The sequence below is a fragment of the Natrix helvetica genome (assembly GCF_964273705.1).
Source record: "Natrix helvetica genome assembly, chromosome: 6".
NCBI classification, from domain to species: Eukaryota; Metazoa; Chordata; class Lepidosauria; order Squamata; family Natricidae; genus Natrix; species Natrix helvetica.
In genome coordinates, this window is record NC_138553.1 from 73,444,167 (window position 1) to 73,470,393 (window position 26,227).

Here is a 26,227-nt window from a genome sequence, read left to right on the forward strand (position 1 = left end):
CACCTAGGAAATTATGAAAGTGTGCACTCTTTAGTATTTAGTAGGCACAGTTGGGCATGGGCATATCAATGAGGAATAGTAACTTAATAAACAAAGTAACACCATTATTGCTAATGAAGCTAACTCTCATCTTTACATAATTCCATGTGTCCCGTCCCCATCCCCTTAATGTTCCAGAGAGAAAAAGCAAGATTGTTTTGCAAAGCAAACGACAGGGAGGCTAATACTAATGAGATGGAAACAACCACCACAGCCACACCTTGAATAAACCAAGTGGGAAAAGTAGACTTTCATATCTAGCTGAAAAATATTTGTAAGTCATTTAACCCCCAAAGAAGCAAGGCTCTGTATAACATTTAACCAGTGTCTCCGAAGGAAAGGAAAGCATATTTCAAATTACCTGGTATTTATTTTGAGATATATTTGATATTGTTATCAGTCACTGTATTATAATGGTTTACTGTTTTTTTTTTGAAAAAAGAAAGAAAGATAAAGTCTAATCTTGGCAGGAATTTTTATTTTTCTGTTTATTTGCTTTCAAAGGGAAAATTGTGTTAATTTCAGACAAGTGGCTGCCCAATCTCTTCTTAAAAATCTCCAGTGCTGAAGCACATACAACTTCTGAAGACAAGTTTTTCCACTGGTTAATTATCCTCACTGTTAGGAAGTTTGCCATCTTCTCTCTTTCCTTGACCTTTTTCTTGTTATTAATACGTTGAAAGAAACTTTTAAAATTATCTTTGACTTTTTTTGCAAGTCTTCATTCATTCTGAGCCTTTACTTTCTTGACTTCATCTTTGCAGTGCTTCTTTAATTATTCACTTTGTCACATGTCCACTTCTTAAGGAGCTCCTAGCTGATTTAAATTATATATATATATATATATATATATATGTGTGTGTGTGTGTGTGTGTGTGTGTATTTGTGCTGATAAATAAATAAAGGGAGACTAGTATAGATCTATTTCAAGCTATTTAGCTCTCATCAGCTAGCCATACCCTTACTGGGATTTGAACCTGGGCATACCAGGGGTTGTAACACAAATACATATATATATATATGTATGTATGTATGTATGTATGTATGTATGTATGTATGTATGTATGTGTATATGTATTATTTATCAGTACAAATACAACATATATATATATATGTATGTATGTATGTATGTATGCATGCATGCACGTATGCACGTATGCATACGTACGTACATACATACATACATACATACATACATACATACATACATACATTTAAGATCTGGTTAAGAACTGGATGGGAGTTATTCAGGAAAAATACTAAGCCTTCATACTAGACTGGCAAGTTGAAAAGACATCCTGGAAGAAGACAATTCACTTCCGAAGTGTTACCAAGAAAATATATGGATGTATCCAGGAAGTCACTAGGAGTTGAAATTCACTCATGACGTCCTTGACATTTTCCTGATAGATGTTCCTTTCTATGTTAGGTCACATCAACTCTTAGAACGAAAGTCACCAAAAGAGTTTAAGGCTTCTTCAGAATGTGTAAGAAAGGTCCTTCTGCTAATGAGTATGGGAGACTTTTTTATGTTTGGAAGTGTGTAAGTCCTGGTAACATTTTGAACATATCCCTATAATTTTCAGGAGCAGTTTACCCTTGCCTTCTTCCCAAGGCTGAGAGAAAGTGACTGGCCAAAGCTACATAGTTGGTTTGATCCCTAAGGCAAGACTAGTATTCAGGGTCTCCTAGTTTCTAGTTTCCTGGGCTCCAAGATCACTGCAGATGGGGGCTACAGCCAAGAAATTAAAAGACACTTGCTCCTGGGGAAGGAAAGCTATAGCAAATCTAGACAGCATACTAAAAAGCAGAGATATCACCCTTGTCAGTGTGTATGAGAATTCATGACTGGCAGAGATATGGTAATAAGATCAGCCAATGAATAGGCATAGCAACTAAGTCAGCCAATGAGGGCTGTTTGGAAACTGAAACAGTATTTGCTGGAGACAGCCAGGAGCCTGGGCGTGGCTTAGCTTAAGGTCTGTGCTGAACTCTAAACTAGTCTGCTGCTCAGAATTGAAACTGAAACGTCTCTTCTCAGCCTGCGTTTGCTTGTATTTGCTACCACGTTGGAAAACCTGGTTTCGGTATTGTATATTTATTTCATGTGTTATATTATATACATAAAGAGAAGTTAATGAATCCTGCTGAATCAGTTACCTGTGTGTGTTTTTAGATATGATTGCTGCAACAAACTCTAACAACCCTGCCAACAAAAGTGCATATAGTCAAGGCTGTGGTTTTCCCAGTTGCAATGTATGGCTGTGAAAGATGGACTATAAGAAAGGCTGACCACCAAAGAATGGAGGCCTTTGAACTATGGTGCTGGAGAAGGCTTCTGTGAGTCTCTTGGACTGCAGGCGATCAAACTGGTCAGCCCTAGAGGAGATCGATCCTGACTGCTCTTCAGAAGGCCAGATCCTGAAGAGGAGACTTTGGCCACTTAATGAGAAGGAAGGACTCACTGGAGAAGAGCCTCATGCTGGGAAAGATTGAGGGCAAAAGAAGAAGGGGACGACAGAGAATGAGGTGGCTGGATGGAGTCACTGAAGCAGTGAGCTTAAATGGACTCCAGAGGATGGTAGAGGACAGGAAGGCCTGGAGGAACATTGTCTATGGGGTTACAATGGGTCGGACACGACTTTGTAACTAACAACAACAACAGTTTCTAGTCTGGTGTTTTAACCACTACATTAAACTGGCTCTCATGAGAGGCATGACAACATTATATTAATTCCAGCTAAATGATTCTTAGCTGATAGATGATATCCTCAACCTATATAAGGAGCAGAGAGACATGACAGCCTCATGATAGGCTGTAGACAATATGTGAACAGCAAAATGCTTGTCAGAGACAAGAATGCAGAACATATCTGGCTAAAGAAAGCCTGACACTTCTTGCCTCAAAAAAAAAAGACATTGACTCAGAACATCTGCCCATTTCTACAAAGTTCTTTGAAATCACTCAGTTGCTCACAGGTTTACAGTTTGCACCAACAAAGTAGAAAAAAAACTAAGATAAAAAGAGTGTCACTCATCAAATAAGGTGAAAGCCCTCTAGTTAGGCCTACGGGCATAAATGCCTATGCAGATTAAGTCTCAGCCATGGGGTCTGTCCATCATAAAAATCCTTCCAACTCAAGGCCATGTACGAATAATCCCTATAGTTACTTCCTTGCTGATAGAAACCAAAGTAATTGATCACGTTATATGGATTGTTAAATAATAGTGCAAATCCTTTGGCATTATTTCTCATTTCCAGTTCAGGATTGACTGGCCAAATGTTCAACTGCACAATCATGCATATATCACACGTTTATACAATTTCTGCCATCGTTAGAAGAAGGAAGCTTTCAAAAATGAAAAAAAAATGTCACCTGCAAAAAGGCTTCTGCATTTTCCATTCAGATGCAGATGAAGCTAATTTGCCTTGAGTTTGGTGGGAACAAAGTTTCCTGAGGAAAGTTGTTCTGCCAACTTCTTTGCCAAGGTAACTTCTGGTTCTCCATCTACTCCATCCTTCTGAGGTTGGTAAAATGAAGACCCATATTGTTGGGGGGGGGGGCATATGTTGACTCTGTAAACCACTTAGAGTACATAAGTGCTAGTGCTATTCCTTCCTTCCTTCCTTCCTTCCTTCCTTCCTTCCTTCCTTCCTTCCTTCCTTCCTTCCTTCCTTCCTTCCTTCTCTTATTCCCTTTCTCATTCTCCTTCTTGGTGCTGCAGTGGTTAGAATGCCGTTGTTCTGACCTAGGCTTCCCAAGAGTCTGAAACAAACTCCTCGTCCCCACAAAAATTCCTTTTATTAGTTGACTGTGAATTCTGCTCATTCACATCCAGCAAAATCTTTCAAGGGAGGATTTACAGTCATGGACCTAATCTGGCTTGGAGATATCTGGAAAACTTGGCAAGGAGTCTCGGAGGAGTCACGAACCAATTAAGCGAACTAATTGTCTCCTGCAAACTCCACTCCCCTTTCGTTCCTCTATTATTTCCTCTGGGAGGGGCTATTCATTGTCCATCAGTGGCCTTACTCCCAAGTCGACTCCTGTTCTTTAGCTGTTCCCTTTGTCTGGCAACTCTGCGCATGCACACACTGGGAACAGGCTCCAGCTGTTCGTCTGCCTCACTGATGCCTGACTCTGAAAGCAGCTGATAACTGGCATACGGCTATGGCCCAATCTCTGCCTCCAACACAGAGCCCTCATCAGAGCCTTCCCCAGACTCCAGGACCAGCCCATGTTCCTCCCCAACCTCCTCACTGTCCGAATCTGCTGCCAGCCCCACTGGTGGGCCACAACAGCAGCATTGCAGCTAACTCCGCCCACAGCCTGGAGTTCGATCCTCAATGGCTCAAGGTTGACTCAGCTTTCCGTCCTTCCAAGGTCAGTAAATTGAAGACTCAGATGAGTCTTGGGGGCTGACTCTGTAAACTGCTTAGAGAGGGCTGTAAAGCACTGTGAAGCGGTATATAAGTCTAAGTGCTATTACTGTTGCTACTGCCCCTGCATTCACAGTGTATCATAGCTGGGAGATGCAGGGTCAGCATTTGGTTTTTCACTACTGCTAGCACTAGGATTGCATTGTTGCTATCCTGCCAGAATCCTTAGTTTGGCCCACATCTAAGTAAGATGAAGGGCTCAGCTGGTCTCTGATAACTAGTTTGCATCACTTCATCCAAGTACCAATCTTGCTGCCGGTATTTTGGGAGGCGGGAGGGAGGTGTCACTCCCCAATATTTAGAACTGCTTCTCTTTAAAATTATTAGATATACTTGAATCATAAAAAAAAACTGTTTACACTGCTGCTAAATAGGAGATTAATAAACAGTTGCTTAACAGTGAGATGGGTGGCACATACGTTTAATAAAATAAATAAAAATAATAAATCTGGAAGCAAGTGAGCTCACATTCACAAATCTGTTCTAAGTGCCCAACCTATTTAACAACTAGGAAGTTCCTAAACTGACCTTGTGGAAGGAAAGTCATACAGAAGAGTTTGGAAGATGTAATGCGTAGTTTTAGATTAAATATTATTCAAATATATATTATCATGATTGTATAGTTAAAAGACGTATGCTCTGAAAATACTGAAGAACATTTAAATGCAATAGTACAAAAATGTACAGACCAAAGAAAACTCTTAGTAGACTCAGAGCAGACCTTGAAATTAAAGAAGTAATAAGAACTAAAAATGGGCAAAGTTTTCCAAGAAATTTTGATTAGACCATTAACTCGGGTAATGAATGAGATTCCAGAATGTCAAGGAATTCCTTTGTCCTAGAAAGATGCTTGATAAAAGACAAAAGTGACCCAGCCTTCTCTCAGTTGGATAGAAGTGTTTCTCTTACTGAATGTAGACTGCAAGCTTTTTACAGCAATATCTGCAAAGAGAATAATTAACACTGCCTGATCAGACAGGATTTGTTCCAAAGAAATATATGTATTTTCTTTGGAAATAAAATAAAATAAGTAAAAGTAAATAAAAACATTTACTTTCCTCCCTGTGGGCGTAGTTTCGTTAAGGACTACACATTGAGTATAGTTTGTCAGCCAATTACCAATCCATCTGGCGGTAGTGCTGTCTAACACACATTTTTCTAGCTTACCAAGAAGTAGGTTGTGGTCTTCTTTGTCAAATTCCTTACTGAAATCTAAGCAGGGACGTGCGGTCAGGGGAGGCAGGGGGGGCAGAGCCTCACCTCTCTTCATGAAATAATAGTATATAATATTATATACTATATATATATATATATAATATTATAATATTATATACATCCGTCCGGCCGCGCCCGGGAGCTGCAGAGGCAGAAATGTTGTCAGCGCTCCCGGATGATGAAGCCACGAAAGTGACAGTCGCGCAAAAGCGACAGGAGCGCGCGAAATCCAGCAGAGGCAGGAAGGTTCTCGTCGTTCCCCAGTCGCTTTCGAGGACTGCGGAGCGCGAGCCGGCGGAGCACGCTCAGGAAGGTGGGGAATGGGATCACGTGTGCTGGAGGCTGAGGCAGCCTGAGCCTCCAGCACACGTGGTCCCATTCCCCGCCTTCCTGATGACGTCACCAGCCTCACCAGCCATAAACCTCATTGCACATCACTGAATCTAAGTATACTATGTCCATAGCATTTTGCTGATTCACTAATTTGGTCACTTTGTCAAAGAATTAAATAAGATTTGTTTGGCATGATCTGTTTTGACTTCTGATTATAACTTTGCTTGCCTTGCAGATTTGCTGCTTGATTCATTTCTAAGATCTTATCAGGTATTTATGTCAGGCTGATTGGTCTGAATTTTCCTGGATCTGTTCCCCACCTCCCCCCCTTTTTTTTTGAAGCTGAGGACCACGTCTCTTTTCCAGTTCCCAGTTCACATCTTTGAAAGATGTGGTTCAATGGTTCTGAGATCATGTCTACCAGTTCCTTCAGAAACCTGGTATGTAGTCCATCAGGACCCAGTGATTTGAATCCATCTAGGGCTAAACAGGTGTCCTCTTACCTTATATTTTAATTTGCATTTCTAGCTTGTCTTTTATGGTTTTGTTTTTGGTAAATTGGCTCGTATTTTCTTTTTGCATGAAGACAGGTGTAAAGAACCAATTAAACAGCTCTGCTTTCTCTCTATTGCCTGTTACTTCTTCATCATCTTCTCCCATTAGTGGACTGATTTTTTTCTTTGACTTTTTTCTTGTTTTTTATGTGTTGAAAGAAACTTTTTAAATTGCTATTGATATTTGCTGCAAGTCTTACTTTGTTCTGAGCCTTAGTTTTCCTAACTTCATTTTTGCAGTATCAGGCTATTTGTTGGTATGTTGCCTTAATTATGTGTCCCTTTTTCCATTTCTTTGCATTTATCCTTTTTTTTCTCCCAATTGCTCAGAGAGTTCTTTATTCAACCATGCTGGGTTTTTCTTGTTTTTCTTTTTCAGGACACAGATAAACCTCCAAGTGGACTCAATGACTCGCTAAAAGAATGCAAATGACCAGCAACATAAATCCTTCCATTCCCCACCATCTAATCAGAACTGACAAAGTTTCTTTGACTAGAAGCAAAATGTCTTCAAAGAAAAACAAGACAGTCCATTTGCTTCCTGAAAAAGCACCTTTGCAACAACCACGACCTGGATGACTGAGGATCTCTATAGACTTTCAAAGTGTGTCAGCAAGTTAGGTGCTTCACCTGGATTACAGATGGAATCACCTGATGGTTGTTTTACCTTTCTTGAGGGAAAGGTTCCCAGATAATTCGTACAAATACTTTTGCATTGGTACAAATAGAAATGAAGCGATTGTGCAATATTAAGTTTGTGATAAACACGGGCTAAAAATTAGTCCACGTTTCGCTTCCTTGATTCTGTGATGCACATACATTTACCGTTTACTCATTTTTTGTTTAATTTTTTTCTCATTTTGCTCTCAAAAATGTTCATCAAACTCTCCCTTCATGTGTGTGTGTAAAGAGAAGCACAGCTCTAGAGATTCTGAATAGGGCAGGTTTTTCTCCATGATAGTGTTTCTGGAAGATACAAATCATTTAGTATAGAGCAGCTCCGTGACTCTGCTAATCAAGAGACAACTCTTGTTCTTTACTTACTTGCCAGCTTCTCTCTGCTAAACAGAACTAAGGAGCCAAGAAGCTGAGGACAAGGTGGTTTAGTGATGGGTGGCGGCTGCAGCCTAAAACCTCCATTGTGTGAAAGAAGGAATTGGTGTTTGGGAGCCGAGACCATGTCAGTTCATCAAAACAAGACAGAAGACATGAGTCCAGAAAGAGAACAGTATGGGACAACCAAAAGGAGAGAGAGATAAATAGCTATGGGGTCAACAGAAAGAAGCATGGTCAACTGAGAGTTACATGTAAGTTAAGGAGAAGCAGCCTTCCAGCTGGGTCAAAGGGTGAATTTATTTTTAAGTGACTCATCCCCCTGGAATTGCCAAGAAACACGGGAACAAGGCACTTAAGGCTATGAAAGCATGTGGAAGAAGCCCATGGAAGTGAAAGCTAACCCAAAAATCTACTCAGCATTTGAAAGGGCAGACGTAGAAATGGAAACAGAGAGTGTGCATTATTTCTATTAACTCAGTCCACCAAGCTAACAGAAAACACTGCCAACTCTGTAAACAGGTCAGTGGGATTACAGGAAACTTTGTAGGGTATAGGTCAGGTTAGGCACAAACATGGGATTAAGACTTTGTTAACATTTAGAGGCTACCTGAAACAATACAGAGAATGCCTCATTAGCTCCTGGGGAGGAAAGCTATGGCAAATCTAGACAGCATACTAAAAAGCAGAGACATCACCCTGCCAACAAAAGGGCGTACAGTCAAGGCTCTGGTTTTCCCAGTTGCAATGGATGGCTGTGAAAGTTGGACCACAAGAAAGGGTGAGCGCCAAAGAATTGAGGCTTTTGAACTATGGTGCTGGAGAAGACTCCTGCGAGTCCCTTGGACTGCAAGGCGATCAAACCAAGATGCAGAATGTTGTCCATGAGATCGCGATGGGTCAGACATGACTTCACAACTAACAACAACAAATAGATAGATCAGTGAACCTCAACCTGCCCAATTCTGAGACGTGTGAAGTTCAACTTCCAGAATTTCCAACCCGATATCCTGGAATTCTGAGAGCTACACACCTCTTAGAATTGGCTACACTGGCTAGGAAATTCTGGGAGTTGAAGTTACCCAGATTAAGAAATGTTGCTCTAGATTCATCATATAAAATATAAACAGATGTGTCCTGCCTGATCGATCCAAAGTAAATCTGTGACAAAACTGGCAAAATGGAGGGTCATGGCAACAGACTAAGATTCCTATGAGGGTTTTGCACCATTCAGGCTTATTATTATCTACTGCTAACCAGAAATTTTATTTATTAAATTTATATGCTGCCCCTCTCAAACTGCAAAGTGATTGAGGGAATAATAACATAAAATGGAAACAGATATCAGCTGAATCCCTTGTCTGAATCTCCTGCTTTCCATATAAATAGCTTTGTGTTGCAATCTCTAATTAGCCCAATGGTATGTTTGAGATCAGGATCAGGATTGTAGATACAGCTTCAATATTTAGTTTTCAGAGCTCTCTAGGGCGAGGTAGAATATAACTTTTAGAAATAACTCAATGTTTACACACTTATGATTGTTTAATTGGCCATTTTAAATTTTTTAGCCTTAATGTTTATTTTAGGAAACATACACACACATACACACACACACACATATATATATACACACACAGAGAGAACATATATACCCAAACACACACACACACACACACACACACACATTAACACACATTTGGTGATTGCGGGTGTGCAGTTGGAAGAAATCTTCACTTGCAAATCAGCCATTCGAATCAGCTGAGAAGACAAAAGTAGGTAAATAGGTGGGCGGATGGGCCCATCTGATCATTGGGGCAAACCGGTTCGCTCCCAGCTGATCGTTGAAGCTACCGGTTCGACTGGTAGAATCCCACCCCTGCATATATACACATACCATATTTTTGGGAGTATAAGACGCACCTTTTTCCCCTCAAAAAAGAGGGTGGAAATCTGGGTGCGTCTTATACACTAAATACAACATTTTTTTGCCTCCTGAAACCCTGCCCCCTTCACCAAAATGGCCTTTAGGAGACTTATAGAGTGCTCCTGGGGGCTGGGGAGGGCAGAAATGAGCAAAAAATAGGCTGGTTTTTTTGCTCAATTTTGCCCCCCCAGCCCCCAGGAGCACTCTATAACCCTCCTAAAAGCTATGCATCCCCCCCCCCCCTTTTGGACAAAAAGCGGGCTGTTTTTAGGAGGTCTGCAGAGTGCAAAAATCTTTTTTTAAAATTGTGCCTCTTTACCTCTTAAAAATCTTGGTGCGTCTTATACACTGGTGCATCTTATACTCCGAAAAATATGGTATATGCGGGGTGGAGTCTAGGCCACTGAATGGAGCTGAGTGTTTACTGGCCAGATGCCCTTCCTGTCACCAATGCGGATACTTATACATATATACATATACATATGTACATACATACGTATGTATATATTCTGTACCTTTGAGATACCTGTCCAAATGTTAAATGGTTGAAGGAAATGACAGCAAATTGTAAATTGTCCATACAAATTCCGTAAAGCTTTAGAAGCTGAAAGGAGTTGCAGATCATGCAATTATGCTGACACTTACAGCAGGATTGAAGGATAGCTTGGAAACAGCTGTCAAGATGGCTTCAGGGATTCTCATTTTTTTCTCAGTGTCAGAACTGTCAAACCTGCATCAAACTTTGTGAATTTTATACATTCTTGCCATTAGATAAGCAAGCCAAACTCCTTCATTTCCTTTAACCCCGGAGGAATGTTTCTTGTAAACTACTTCGATCTCTCTATGCAACAAAACACACGATATTACTGTATTGTTCTATAGAGATTGCTAGGATTTTCTACGTTGTTCTATTAGAAGCGTAGATCATTTGTGCATGATCTGAGGTTTACATTGAGCAAAGGGAGAGTAATATTTGCAAAAGACTTCACATTATTCAGGTCACTTTACATCAGTGGTGAAATTCATTTTTTTTACTACCGGTTCCGTGGGCATGGGTTGATGGGTGTGGCAGGGGGAAAAGATACTGCAAAATCTCCATTCCCACCCCACTCCTGGGGCCAGCCAGAGGTGGTATTTGCCTGTTCTCCGAACTCCTCAAAATTTTCACTACCGGTTCTCCAGAACCTGTCAGAACCTGCTGAATTTCACCCCTGAGTATGGAGAATGTTAGCATGATCATTACATAGTTACTGAATATGCAACAAAACTACAAATGATTTTAATGTATGCAAATGTAAACTGGTGCACAAGGAAATATAACTTTATAGTTGATTGTCTGAATCCCATTGGGCTCTACTATAGTGTTTACTGGATACAGTTCTGCAATCTTGCTGGAATATCCCACCTATGCTGGCTTCCTTGCCTTCCCCCTGCTGCGTAATACTATCAATTTCTTTTCTCAAGTCACTTGCTCTTATCATCAAACTTTTAATGATCACGGCGTTCTAGAATCCCCCCCTCTTTTTTCCCCACAGAGGTTAAAACTCAGATTCTTTTTAACTATTTAGTTGTGATGTGCCTCAAGGAACTATAATACAGTGATGCAGGGATAGGTGTCATTTGACTCCATGTGTTTTTCTCGGAGCAGAGATACCATTTAATCCGATTAAATGTTTTTGACAGAACTGACAGCAAAACCCAGAAAGCCAAATGATTTAAATGCCACAGAAATGGTATTTGTTTAAACAGTACCTTCCAAAAAATGTACACCTGAAATATCACCTTAAGGTACTCAGAAGTTTTGAGGTAGTCAACAATAGAAAATTGTTTTATAAGGCAGGACTTTCCTTCTGCCGTGTTTCTTACAACTTATGCATTTGCTTCAAATTTTAAAATGGGACATATAATCTCCAGTAAAGACCAAGCTGTATTATTAGAGTGCCGGAATGGTAAATAACCAAATAGCACAATTAATTATCCATTTAAATTGCTAACCTCAGCGAACTGTTTAACTCAGCATGTACCTAACCAAATTTGGAAGATATTTAAAACCTGCAGATCAAAATTCAAATGGGCACATCATTGTTGGAGGATGATATCTCTAGGTTAAACATAGGATCAGCTAACTTTTTAATTTTGAAAATACAAAAAATTGTATCTTTTTATACAAAAGACAACATTGATGCAAAAGACTATCAATTCATTCTGTCAACTATGATATCCTTCATATAAATCATGGTTGCCCAACCTGTTGACTTGCCTGGGCTGCATTGAGTGAAGAGTCATTGTCTTGGGCAGCGTACAAAAAATCTAATATAGTTAATGTATATACCGTAAATAACAAGCTTCCATTGGTTTTTTTTAAAATTATTATCTTATGGGGCTGCATCGCTAGTTGCCCAGGGTGGCGTGCACTCACAGGCCACAGGTTGAACATGCCTGAGCTATATAAATTAAGCTCACCATATAAATATTACTGCAGATATACTTCATTATAGAACAGTATAACACAATGGACATCTTCAACTTGAGCCATCCATGTATTTTACCAGACAAATGTCTTACAATGTCCCTTTTACTCCATAGTCTCAAAGACTCCCCACATCCTAATTGCTTTTTCTACAATGTGCACAATAAAATAATTACTCTGGCTTATTTAAATATTAAATTCATACGCCACCCATTTTGCAATTCAAGACATGTATGATCTCCAGATCCCTTTCATGATTGCTAAGCCAGATCTTCCTCATCCCCATAATTGATTATGAGGGCTAATTTAATTTTCTTAAGAGCTTAAATGAGTGTTTCTCAACCTCAATTGGTTAGGGATTCTTGGAGTTGAAGTCCCCATTGTTAGACAATTCTCATGTTTATCTCTGTTATGTACTGATTTGGTTTGTTACAAGCAACTCCTACTGGATATGGGGATTGATGTACGGGAGCCTATTATTGTATATGAAGACAACCAAGCAGCGATTCAGATGGCATCCAATCTTGCCGTAAAAACAAGGACAAAGCATACTGACCTAAGATATAAGTAAAATGATTACACTAGAGTATTGTATGTCTGAAGAAAACATTGCTGATCATTTTACCAAAGCCCAAGGTACTGTAAAACACAAACATTGTTGTGATGAATACAGACTCAGACTGTAAGGTTATATATATTGCTTACCCAAAGGGGAGAATGTTAGGAATGTAAGCTAACAGTTGGGTCAGCAATATATAAACCATGATGGTAGTACTGTAGCTTTAAGTACTGCTAAAACGTGATTGGTTGCTGTTACCTCAAGCAGTCATAAGATGGAGCCAGAATGACTGTTAGTTCTCTGTTAGATGCTGATCGGTGAATACTGCTTGATACTGTATCGTGAGTTACTGTGTTTTTGCTACTGTTAGCGACTTTGTGTGCTGAACTGAGTATATGATACTGGACTGTGTTCGAAGGCTCAATCCTTAACTGAGGACATTGATAACTGACTGATTGAACCGTGTATGACTTGGACTGTTTGATGAACTCTGAATACCTCTATTTTCCACATAAGTAAATTACTATTACTTTTACTATTCGGTGTCCCTGTATGTTGGTTTGTGCGTGTTCTTCCATACCACTCTCATTACGCTTCTCTGCACATTCGCTCTCCTAACGGGGAGCTTATTTACCTAACACCCATATCTGAAAGTGGCCACAGTTGAGAAACTGGCTTAAAACTTCTTCCCACTCTTGAGAAGATGGACAACTTTGTGTCTGGAGAAAAACTCTTTGCTTACAAAATGCTCCTCTTTCATCCAGTAAAAGTCAGTGGTGGTATTCAGCCAGTTTGGACCAGTTCAGGTGAAGCGGTAGTGGCCTATTTAGCCATGTTTTCTAAGCCGTGCACATGCGTGCAAGGTGCATGCGCGCAAGGCGCAAGAAAGAGCAACGTGAGTGTGAACATGTGCACAGTCACATTTTTAGTGCACGGCGAACCGATGGTACAATTATGTGAAACCCATATCTGGTAACAGTCTATCTTATGGTTTCCTTGAATTATTATGAATAATTGCAGGCAATAATTAAATTACCTAACTGCTGCAGATTTAATGGAAGTTACTGCATTTTGACTGTAAAGATGTCTTTGACCATAAGAATTACATTTCCTAAAAACTGTAAAAATCCTGCCATTTTCATGAGTTTAAAATTCTAGTCTCATTTCCTGGTGGTATTTATTTCAAGAAATGCAGTCATGCAGGAGAGTTTTAAACAGATTTCTGTGCATCTCTATAAATATATATTACTGCCTGGAGGGGCAACCTATCAAGTTGATGATTGACCACCATGTTAAGGGTTATTTTCAGAAGAATATTCCAGTCCTATTTTTTGTTAACTTACAATTACACTCCTTACAAGCCTGGTAGAAATTCACAGGCAGCTCATAATAGTTATCATCAACTTTCCCCTTTGATCATAATCATGACTTGGTTCAAATTATTGTTATATTCAGATTATATTTTTCTCTGGTGCAGTTTGAATGCAAGCTGTACTTATTTTTGTCCTCCCTTATTATTTCATTGCCATCATTTTGTTGTTTGCTAATTGGCACCTTTCAAAAGCCTGGAGGTACAAAGAAGCCTCAATCATTTGGACCTCCCACACTCCCATCTCTATGTTCTTAAAGTCCATTAGATCCACCACCACATCAATTTTCCTATAAGCCAGTTCTCACAACCTATTTCAAGCATCCACAATCGAAGCCTGATCTCACAAGACAACTGAGATTGCCCCACAGTTGACCCAATACTCCTTTGCTGTTTGCTAAATTAATAGCTGAGGTATTAAAGTGTGTGATTCATGCTCATAAATTCTCAGACATAATTCATCTACTCATTACTGCCAATGAAAGTGTATCATTGTATGAACCGAAGGCTCCACTGTGCAGGTAGGGCTATAAAAGGCAAAAGAAACAAAATACCCAACAAATCTCATAGTTTTGTTTTCCCCATTTCATGGCAGTATGCTGAAATGAATGTTTTATTAGGGGGAAAGCAAAATCAAATTAACAATTCTGTTAAAACTCATGTTAAAATTCATTGCGAAATGCCCCGTGCTCATTGCAATGTCACATCATCAAATAGTATAAAGTGTCTGCTGATGTTTGGTATGGATTCACCTCTTTCTCAGACAAAATTATAATGGAAAATGGTGAAAAATCACTATTTTGCCTGTGGAAATCACTTTAAAATCAAGCACGTTCAAATTCTGCGGTGCCATCACTGTCTGATACGATAAAATAATTGTACAACCTCCCTGTATCAATTAAATTAATGAACTCATTGAGATTTGGGTTGGTCAAGAAGTATACGACAAACCAAAAGATATATAACTCTGATATATTTTCTTGATATAAGTTTACTTTTACCAGCACTATTAGTAGTTTGGACATCTTACAATTTTCTCTCACCACTCAACTAGAACAGGGGTGTCAAAGTGGTGGCCTGGGGCCAAATGGGCTCATAGACCACGCCAACTATTTTCCCATCAGCTCCGTGAAGGGAAAATAGTTGCAAAACGTCACGTGATGTCAATGTGATGCCACAGGTTTGAAACTTGTGGGCTAGAAATATAAATTAATGGATAAAAATACTGAATGTCACGAGCTCTTAAGTTTAATTACTCTGAGTCAAGAGATATACTAATACACACCATCTGGGAAATGCCCATTTGACTAGAAGCCAGCTCTTGATCCCAATTTTGCTACAATTAGTGGGTTACCCACAGATTTCGTAACACTTGTGCTTATCTTCCCACTGCAGGTGTACTTAGGCAAAGTGCCAGTGAGTTTTGGCAATGGTCTCACTTTGCTGTGTAAACCTGGTTAGTTTTAAATAAATGCTGCGATCCCTTCTATGTTGCTCCCAACAGATCACCAAAAGTGTAAAAACCCAGATTTTAAAATACACCAAGAAATTTTCCATCAGTCTTCTAATAACATTGATGCTGTATGTGTTAAAGTTAATGCATATTCTTCAGGACTTACCATTAGAACGATGGATACAGGTGTGTTGATTATCGCTTAGGAAAAACCCTTCTTTACACTGGCATTCATAGCTTCCCATAGTATTGACACAAATCTGTTGGCAGCCACCATTGTTATCCAAACATTCGTCAACATCTAGAGACATAAATTTTAATATGAGTTGTTAGCACCCAGCATACAATAAGAAGCCACAAATTCTCCATTTCAATTCAGACAAACATATGGTCTCATCAACCATTCATTTATGAAATTATAATTTATTGGGTTTATTGAGCATCAGTTTTGCTCCTTTCCTTTCCTTCACATTTCACAGCACAAACCTTGGAACCACAAATCATAGATTGGCTGATCTCAAAAAAGTTAAGCAAAGTGGGATGGGACACGGAGAATTCCTGAGAATCCCAGGGCACTACACTAGATTGGACAATAAAAGCAACACAAGCAAAGAAGGTGATACAAATTTATTGTATGTGTTGCCAAGAAAACTACTGTCATGTTTTAGGACAATGCTTCTTAGCCTTGGCCACCTGACGATGTGTGTACTTCAATTCCCAGAATGGCTGACTGGGGATTTTAAGAGATGATGTCTACCCATCTTCAAGTTGCTAAAGTTAAAAAGCACTGCTCCTTCTGGGGATTATTAAGGGAAAGTATACGAAAGGGATAAAATATTTAATCTTGCACATAATTTACAGCAGCAAGAATAACGCTCGCACAATGTTGGAAAAGTGATACCATGCCGACAGACTGTTTGATAATCCAAAATATTTTTGATTGCGCAGAGATAGATAAACTCACCTTGGAGTTAAGGGACAAGGAAGACTCAGAATATTATACAGTTTGGGAAAACTGGTATCAATGGATAAATAATAGGAACATGAAATGTACAGTTTAGCAACATAGATGTATAGATATAGGAATAATTAGGAATATATAAAAATGTATTTGAATAACAAAAGGTTGTGTTAGGACTGTCAAAAGGGATTGTAACTTATACAAAACTATTTTTAAAGGTATTTGTATTTTAAAGTTTATAATTTTCAATAAAGGGTTAAAAAATAATAATAATAATAAAGCACTGCTCTAGATACTTGTTTTCCAGTATAAATACAGTGACAGCATTTCCTAAACCAATCTTCTAACTGAATGTATTGTGTTTTCTATACGTTGTTGTCAATGATTGCATTAAAAAAAAAAACCCTATCCTAAATACATTTTTTTCATAACAAAACACAGGTAGTCTTTGACTTACGACACCAATTAAGCCCAAAATTTCTATTGTTAAGAGAGACATTTGTTAAATGAGTTTTGGCCCATTTTTACAACCTTTCTTGACTCAGTTGTTAAGGGGAATCATTGCAATGGATAAGTTAGTCACACGACTGCTAAATGAATCTGGCTTCCTCATTGATTTTGCATGTCAGAAGGTTGCAAAAGGGGATCGTGTGACCTTGGGACAAAGTAATGGTCATAAGTACCGTATTTTTCGGAGTATAAGATGCACCAAGGTTTTGAAGAGGCAAATTAAAAAAAAACGCTTTCCCCAAAAATGGGCCCGTTTCCCCCCCCAAAAAGAGCATGAATAGCCTTTAGGAGGCTTGTAGAATGCTCCGGGGGTGTGTGTGTGGAATGGGCCAAAAATGAGCAAAAAATGGCCCGTTTTTTGTCAAAAAAAAAAGGGCATGGATAGCCTTTAGGAAGCTTATAGAGTACTCCTGGGGGCTGGGGGGGGGGCAAAATTGAGCAAAAAATGGGCTGTTTTTGCTCATTTCTGCCTTCCTCAGCCCCCAGGGGGCAGTGTTCATCTCCGTTTCAAAGCCGAAGTGCCAGCGCTGTCCGAAGACGTCTCCGTGGTCATGTGGCCGGCATGACTAAACACCGAAGGTGCCACGGAACACTATTACCTTCCCACCAAAGGTGGTCCCTATTTTTCTACTTGCATTTTTACATGCTTTTGAACTGCTAGGTTGGCAGAAGCTGGGACAAGTAATGGGAGTTCACTCCGTTATGCAGTGCTAGGGATTCGAACTGCCGAGCTGCCAACCTTTCTGATCGACAAGCTCAGCTTCTTATCCACTGAGCCACCCCGTCCCCTCAGTTGGGATTAAGCAGGTTGGGATTAAGCATTGCTTAATCTCTTCTTAAGAAATGCTTAATCCCAACCTGGATTTAGTTAGGGATAAGCTTGGTTTTCATTGAGGTATTTTTCATTTATATGCCTTGGAATATCCTTCTGAAAGGAAGTTTCCTTTGTGCCTTAAAAACAATACCGAACTGCTTATCAAATGTCAAGAGGACTGCCTTTGCTCAGGTGCAATTATCTGCCATCAGTATCTTGATGTAATTGGGTGCTCATTTTTCCCCAATGATGCTAGCTTCCAGGATTTCAAATGTGAGTGATTTAAAGCTCAGTTAATGGGGCTATTTGTTGAAGCAAATTGTTTTCAGAATCATTCAAAAGCCTGGCTAAAAAGTATAAGCATGGTTGCAGCACTTTAGTAATCAATATATAAGTATAATCTTTATTGTCATTGTACTTAAATACAACGGAATTGGTTTTGTACATGGAAGCATACTTTTAAAGGTGTTGAAACAGTCCTATGCAATAAAAAAAAGAATCTTGAATCCTTCTGCAGAATAAAGGGGCTGCCAGGGCTGTTTTGCTTACAGTATGGTTTTTTTTTTTTAAAAAAGAACAATATATCTTACTCCACATACTTAAAAAGAAAATTAATACAAAATGGTTCATGGGGAGTCATAATGAATCCAAAGCTGCACAAGTAACTTAAATCAGAAACATCAAGATCACAGAGCAAAATTAAGTTTAAAAACTGAGACTGCAATGGTATATTTAAAATCACCCCAAAGTTGGAAAGAAATAATAGCCTGCTTGCCTAACAAAAAGATAGACATGAGAAACAGTCATTTTTTCCTTCCATATTCCCAGCAATTTGTTCTCACTTGGAAGTGGAATATAAAGGACTTCCAAGCTTGAACACATTTATATAGAATTCATAATAGAATAACAGAGTTGGAAGGGACCTTGGAGGTCTTCTAGTTCCTGTAGGCAGGAAATCCTACACCACTTCAGACAAATGATTATCCAATCTTCTTAAAAACTTCCAGTGTTGGAGCATTCTCAACTTCTGGAGGCAAGTGGTTCCATTGATTAATTGTTCTAACTGTCAGGAAATTTCTCCTCAGTTCTAAGTTGCTTCGCTCCTTGATTAGTTTCCACCCATTGCTTCTTGTCCTGCCCTCAGGTGCTTTGGAGAATAGCTTGACTCCCTCTTCTTTGTGGCAGCCCCTGAGATATCGGAACACTGCTATCATGTCTCCCCTAGTCCTTCTTTTCATTAAACTAGACATACCCAATTCCAATTATATGTTTTATTCTCCAGTCCCCTAATCCTCTTGGTTGCTCTTCTCTGCACTCTTTCTAGAGTCTCAACGTCTTTTTTACATTGTGGTGACCAAAACTGAATGCAGTACCAAGGCATTATAAAATGGTATTCTTCACTTTGCGTATGGTTGAAGGTTGTATTTTAGACGCTGATTTATTATGTGCCATCTAGTTGGAGTTGATTCATAGTACTATGTAGTTAGAGCCTTTCAGAATGATCAGACCCAGAGTGGTCCTTCAGATCCTCCAATGAACCCATCACCAATGTGAATCCATCCACCTTGCAGCTGGTTGTCCCCATATAATATATTTAATATTTATGCAAGTTGTACACGTTCTACTGAAACACTGTGTTTTTATATAATGTGTACGACTTGCATAAATATAAATATTTGAACCTGGTCATTTGAGCGTTGAGTAAGTACTTAGGTTTGTTTTGTACTAAAATCCATTTGTTTGCTTTCTTGTTCATGATCATCTCAAGATCTTCTCTACCACCAACATGTCATATTCTTTCTATCTTTCACCTTTAAAAAAAAACCCCAACTTGAATGTCTGGCATTTCCCTTTCCTTGTAAAGTTCTAATCTTGGTTGAAAGATCTTAAGCATTTGTGCCAGGGGTGGGTTCCTGCCGGTTCTAACTGGTTCAGTAGAAGAGGTTCCAGAAATCTACCATACTGGTTAGAACCGGTTTGTCACAGAGCGCCTGCCCCTCCCCCTCGCTAGCTTCCCCCGCCCGTTCCGTCATCGCTTGCAGGTGGTAGCTTGTGTAGCATGGCCGGCCTCCTAGGACCTCCCCGAACTTGCCTCGGAGGCGTGGCTGCCAGCAAAGCACGGGGGCATTCCAGGGTGGGGAGCAGAGACCCAGGCAGTTTCCTTCGCTCCTCTTGCAAGGCCTCATTTTTGCATTCCTGCCTCCACTGAATTTTGCGCTCTTCTCCAGGCAAGAGCACGAAGTCCGGCGGAGGCAGGAAGATTCTCAGCGCTCTGGGAAGCTGCGAAAGCGGCTGGGAGAGGCGCATGGCTTGGTTTGGAGCACTGAGAACCTGCCTCCGCTGGACTTTGCGCTCTTCCGCCGTGCGCTTTCGCAGCTTCCCTGAGCACCGAGAACCTTCCTGCCTCCGCTGGATGCCGGGAAGCATGGAGAAGAGCGAAAAGTCTAGCGGAGGCAGGAACTTTCTTGGTGCTCCGGGAAGCTGCAAGGCTTGGTTTGGAGCCACGTGCATCTCCCAGCCGCTTTTGCGGCTTCCCAGAGCGCCAAGAACCTTCCTGCCTCCACTGGACTTCACGCTCTTCACGCAAGAGCGTGGAGTCCGGTGGAGGCAGGAAGGTTCTCGGTGCTCTGGGAAGCTGAAAAAGCGGCTGGGAGAGGTGCGCGGCTTGGTTTGGAGCTCCGGGAAGTAGGAGAAGAGCATTTCCTTCGCTCCCCTTGCAAGGGAGTAGTAGGCATCGTTTTTGCATTCCTGCCTCCGCCGGACTTCGACCTGGAGTTTACCAGCCATCTTAAAGAGAAATGGACAGTCAGACCTGTGCGACCCTGAGCGATGTGGCTCTCTCCAGGTAAACACCCGCTCTCCTTCCTGCTGTTTTTTTTTGTCGCCAAGGGGCAAAAGGAGAGTGGGGCGACCCATTTAGCAAAGTTCAATAGGGGGGAGGTAAGTGGCTCTCCTGTTCCTCCACCTCATAGTGCCCCCTTCCTTTAAAAAAAAAAACTTAACTGGCTAAGAGGTCAATGCTTCACTTAGGGGAGCTCTGGGGATGATGGGTCTTATGGAGGTGGTAACCAGCTGCCCTCAGGAGTGCGAGAAGAACAGTCTCTTTGCCTTTGCGGTGGTTTGACTGGGAATGGCAAGCCTGGCTGAACTTTTAGGGGAGAAGAGTCTCTGAATAGTTATACTGGAAAAACATGCATAGAGATGTGTGGTTGCACCTTACTTGAAAAGTACAAGATACAAAGACCCAACATCAGCTGGGTTTATTCCTAAGTAAGGTTCGGTTTACTGTGAATTGTGGAAACTGGGAAGATTTATTCTGAATGCCCCCAAATCTTGAGGCTTGAGTGAGGAAGTAATTATTATTTCTTTAAAGGTTGGGGGGAAGAGGAAAATCTTCACTTGACTGAAAGCAAAGATAAGTTAGCAACCCTTGGCGGAGAGGAATGTGAGTATGGTATGCTATGTTGGTGGAATAATAATTCACCTTACAAAGCATTCCTGTTTGCTTGGGTAAAACAATACACCTTAGCTCTGGAAAGGCTAAGTCCGCTCAACTTGATTTAAGAAAAAAAAGCTTATTGTTGGACTTCTAAGTGTTGAAAGATAGTGCCTGCTCCTTCCTTGCGCATACTGAAAACAAACTTGAGTAGTTATGTGGATTTAATGTGATATTTTGCAAGGACTGGGGAATCTTTCATGCAGTCTCTGAACAAGAAAAATGTATTTGCATGTTAATGGGGAAAACAGGTGGGCTAATTATAATCTTAAACTATTTTTGGCTTACTATACAGATAATTTAGTGCAAAGCCATGCACAACAATGTTAGATTTCTGTGGTTTTATCTTCCTTGGTTGGTTTTGGGGAGAGCTATGGAAAGCTAAAACAAATGCTGTTTAACAAGGAAGCGTGAAATATTCCTTTTGATTTATTGGAGAATTAAAACTAAACGTTATTTCAAAGTAGAGAAGTTTCATATCATGCAATTTTCATCAAAACTATTTCACATGCCCTTAAATCTTGGTGGGGGGTGGGGGAGACAATAGTGAACATCTAGGAAGTAGGGTAGTAGTGGCAAATAGAATAATATTGTGATGCAACTATTCTAAATTGTTCAGCAATAATTTAACTAAAAGAATTGTGCATACTATATATAAATTGTTACTTCTTAGCAGGAAGTCCAATATTTTTTTCTTTGCATTTTCACATTTGGCTGAGTTTTTCAGTACTCTGACATACTATTCTTTTTTATTGGGGATATATTTATTGGGTTTCAGTCTCCCATCAGTTAAGAAGACAAGAACTGCAAAGCAGGTGGTTGTGCAAATATCGTAAGTATTTTTGGAATGTATGTGTGATGCTACCATTGTGAATTTCTTGTTAAGAATACTTATCAAGTTTTAATAGTATGACTGTCTTGTGCTTGCTCGTGGCAGTAAAGTACAAATGCCATAAGCAAAATACCTGTTTACTCAGAGGTATATATTCCTGCTTAAATTGCTTGATAGCAGTGTGCAGAAACTTTAAATTGTATAGCTCACAGCAGTAGAGAAACCTTATATAGCAGTGACTACTCTTGACTGTTTCTGCTTCCAAGTGATGCTTTTGAAATCTACTGGAACATATTAGGGATTTCTGCACTGAGAAGCAGAAGGATGGACTCTCGCCTTTATGATGGGCTTTTGAGACACTGGAAAACAGTGGGAACTTTTGCTACTTCCAAGTACTTCCAAATCCAATAAGAAATTGATTATCTTTCCTTGAGCCTTTTTATGCAGGGACAGGTGCTGAAAAATCCTTCAAAGAAATGGAAACAGTGTGTGTGTGTGTGTGTGTGTGTGTGTGTGTTGGGGGGGTTGTTTCTGTTGTGTAGGATTGGAATATAACTTATTGGCCCTGGATTTTGAGGGTGGAGGGAAGTTGCAGAAGCTGAAATGCGGTTGGGACAGACTGGGGAGTCCTATATTTTATCTCTTTTACATTTTCAGAGATTATACACAGTATAAAGAGTTAACAGTTGCACCGATTGTACTTTATGTTTGTGTACACAAAACAAAGAACAGGTAGTTCAGCACATGACAGCCTGTCAATCTGAAAATACTCTGAAACAAATAGGTAATGTTTCTGGTGCACATAATTCCAAGCCCGAGATCTTAAGAGGGTGGCCAATCCAAGTAGTTTCCCCTCTACATACACAGTATATTGTATATTATACTCTACCAAGTGGTTTAAACAACAAAGGCAAGTGTGAGAGAGCACACTGTTCTGCAAATAATCTTCCTAGCCTTTTGTATGGTGCTTATGTGTAGTGGTGTTAGTAGTAGCACAAAAGAAATTATACTTACAGACTGCATTTTCCTGTAGATTGTGGTATGAATTTATTTTTTTAAGCAACAGGCCAGAACCTGTTCATATTAATAAGTAGGAAATCTGTTGGACATCAAACATATTTTAAAAGTCTCATTATGTAGAACTCTTTTTAGTAGTCTGGATTATGGAAGAATTGCAGGAAAATATTAGTAATGTATATAAGACAGAAACAAGCTAAAATAGGGGTGGTGGTAGTGAATCACCTTCTTGTTTATTGCCCATGTTTTGTTGCAAACTACTCTAACTGCTGCCTATTTTTTTTTAGCAATATTGATTACACTAAATATGATATTAATATGTAAAGCATGTGATATGGTTCCAGGATCAGAGCTAGTCTATATTTGAATGGCCTGAAGGTGTGTTAATATTCAAGGAAGCTAAAGCTGCCATCTAGGAAAGGCAGTTCTTGGCCCTCTAAGTACTTGGAAAATAGACCACCTGTGGACCATATGTAAAACCACCCTGATTGCCATATAGAAGAAAGTATGAAATAGGCCTATATAAATCATTTGGTGGGATTTCAAAGCATTGGAAAGTTGTGGGAGTACTTTGGAACATCTGCTTCATTGACCAGATCTGGAGGAGTGCTCAAAGCCCTGTAAAATAACTTCCTAGCTTTAGTACAAATGCTAGGACTGCATGGTACTTTGGATTCTGTTCCAAACAAAGTACTGAAGAAAATACAAGACTGTAAATATAGTACCCACCCACAACTCTTTAAAGTAGATATTTCATGAATCTAGGAAAAAGGTGCCGCAGCTTTAAAAAGTACAAAGTAGATGCTGTGGGCTTTACATTCCTATATATTCAAAAACAGTGCATAGCCCTAACAAACATTATTATTTAATGAATTTAAGTTGTTGCCACTGCTTTGAAGTTAAATTCAGATGTATGGATGCCTCTTTCTTTTCTGTGTAATTTATACCTCTATCTTGACTGGGAATGCTGACATCGTCTTAGCCACTCCCTCCCGGTCACATGACTGCCAAGCCACTCCCTCCCGGTCACACAACTGCCAAGCCACTCCCACTCGGTCACATGGCTGGCAAGCCACTCCCTCCTGGTCACATGACTGCCAAGCCACTCCCTCCCGGTCACACGACTACCAAGCCACTCTCACTCGGTCACATGGCTGGCAAGCCACTCCCACCCTGTCACCTGACTGCCAAGCCACTCCCATCTGGTCACATGGCCGGCAAGCCTCTCCCACAAAGCAGGCCACACCTACAGAAGAGGTTCTAAAAAAATTTGAAACCCACCACTGATTTGTGCTAACATGTAAACTTAAGGATATTGTGCAATAGTTTGCACCTAGTCCTTGGTACGTAGACTGACCTCTTCCAAACTATTGCACACTTTCTCAGGCCTCAGCATCTTTTTTTGCATCAGGGTAATCCGAACTGGATGCACTATTCCAAATGTGGTCTCACTAGTGCAGAAGAGAGTGCTACTATCACTTCCCATGATCTTGCTACCTTGATGCAACCTAGAACAGTTTTGGCTATTTTGTCAGCTGCAGCACACTGTTGGCTCATACTTAAAAAGCTCCCCCATTGTCATATGTATCTGATATTCAAGGAGCATGTCCATCTAGTATTGCTTTAGAGCAGTGATGGTTAACCTTTTTGTTGTTGAGTGCCAAAAGCGCCCTCACCCATAATGCAATGTGCGTGAGACACACACACACCGGTGTGCCCCCCATGAATGTGCATGCAACCCCCATGTGTGCCCTACCCCCATGCATGCACGTAAGATACTGCGCATGCACATGTGACCCCCCCCTCTTGCCCCGCCGTGCATGCGCCCCACCCCCCTCACCCATTTTTGGCTTCCAGGTTGTTGCAGGAGGCTTTCCAGGCCCAAAACAGGGCGTGGGGTTATGGGCCTGGAAAGCCTCCTGCACCAACTTGAAAGCAAAAATGAGGTGTGGGGTGCTGTGCGAGGCCCCAAAATGCAATGCAAGTGCCCTCTGTACATATGCCCTGCCCCCCGCGCATGCACATGCACGTCCCCCACATGTGTCCCTCACAGTGGTGGGTTCCGGATCCCATTCCAACTGGTACGATTGGAATGGGCCCGGTGGCATCCACATGGACGCGCATGCGTCTTAGGAGAGCGTCACGCAGGGGTTGTGTGGGCGATGCGCCTGCGCAGAAGCACAGAAGATTTAAAAGACCGGTAAGAAGCTCAGGCGGGCAGGTGGGCCCTCCAGAGTACCGTACCGGAACGATATCCATTGCTCCGGGCTGGCTCCAGTATGCCCGTACCGGGGCGTACCACCTGAGACCCACCACTGGTCCCACCCCCCCAGCAGAGACCCAAAGACCAGCTGGCCAGTGGGAAGCGCATGCACATGCATGGTGGAGCTGGGCTGGTGGCCATAGGTTCGCCATCCTAGCTTTAGAAGGAATATCCTTGTTCTGAAGAGTCTGTCTACATAACTGAATTAGGGAACATTTTGTAGGACCAAATGTCACCATTCTGAGAACACTTCAGGATTATAACAATCTTCTTGTGATCAGTTGTAAAAAAAAAAAAAAAGAAGACAGCTAAGCTTCATCACCACAGGGATGAACTGTGGCCTATCCCAAAATGTGATGAAACCAGAGACCTGAGATATATTGAGGGCCTATATTTTGGTGGAGAATAATGTTCTCCTTCCTTGTCAACCAGAGTTTTGGAGCTACATGTAATTTATGGCAGTGCATTCCCGAGTCATTTATTACTCAGACTCATCCAAAGTTTTATGGTAATGAACATCATTGGTGCATCTAAATAGCAGCAATTAGGATTCTGTCCCTTTCTCCAGTTTCAAAGGAAGCTATTGACCGATGCTCTCAGCACAACTTCTTTTCCAAATCTAGCCCGGGATTAAGTAATACATTTCATTCAATAAAGCCCAAAGTTCAAGCCCCTTACAAAAAGCTCTCAAACAAAAAAAAAGGGAATATCCTCATCACTTCAGAGTAGGCAGATTTATTGCAATGGGAAAGGGCTTAGGTTACATTATCTTGGAAACTGGATATATTAGCATTGGTGAGTATGTTAAGTCAAGGTCTCCCTATTGCCTTTGATCCTTTCTTACTGAATTTTGGTTTAATGGAGAGTCTCTGTTTGTTTAAAAACCACAAAAAAGTCCATCTATTCTTGTTCTGCGATACTTGG

The 26,227-nt window shown here is 40.6% G+C and overlaps 1 protein-coding gene across 4 annotated transcripts in view; it reads right to left on the reverse strand.

Annotated features, from left to right (window-relative positions):
- Nucleotides 1-26,227, reverse strand: part of SCUBE1 (signal peptide, CUB domain and EGF like domain containing 1) — a 177,250-nt gene that overhangs the window by 84,143 nt on the left and 66,880 nt on the right. For all 4 annotated transcript variants that reach the window (XM_081957479.1, XM_081957478.1, XM_081957477.1 and 1 more), the window contains one exon: nt 15,577-15,711. In XM_081957479.1, coding sequence (XP_081813605.1) covers nt 15,577-15,711 — 135 coding nt within the window. The remainder of the gene's footprint in view (nt 1-15,576; nt 15,712-26,227) is intronic.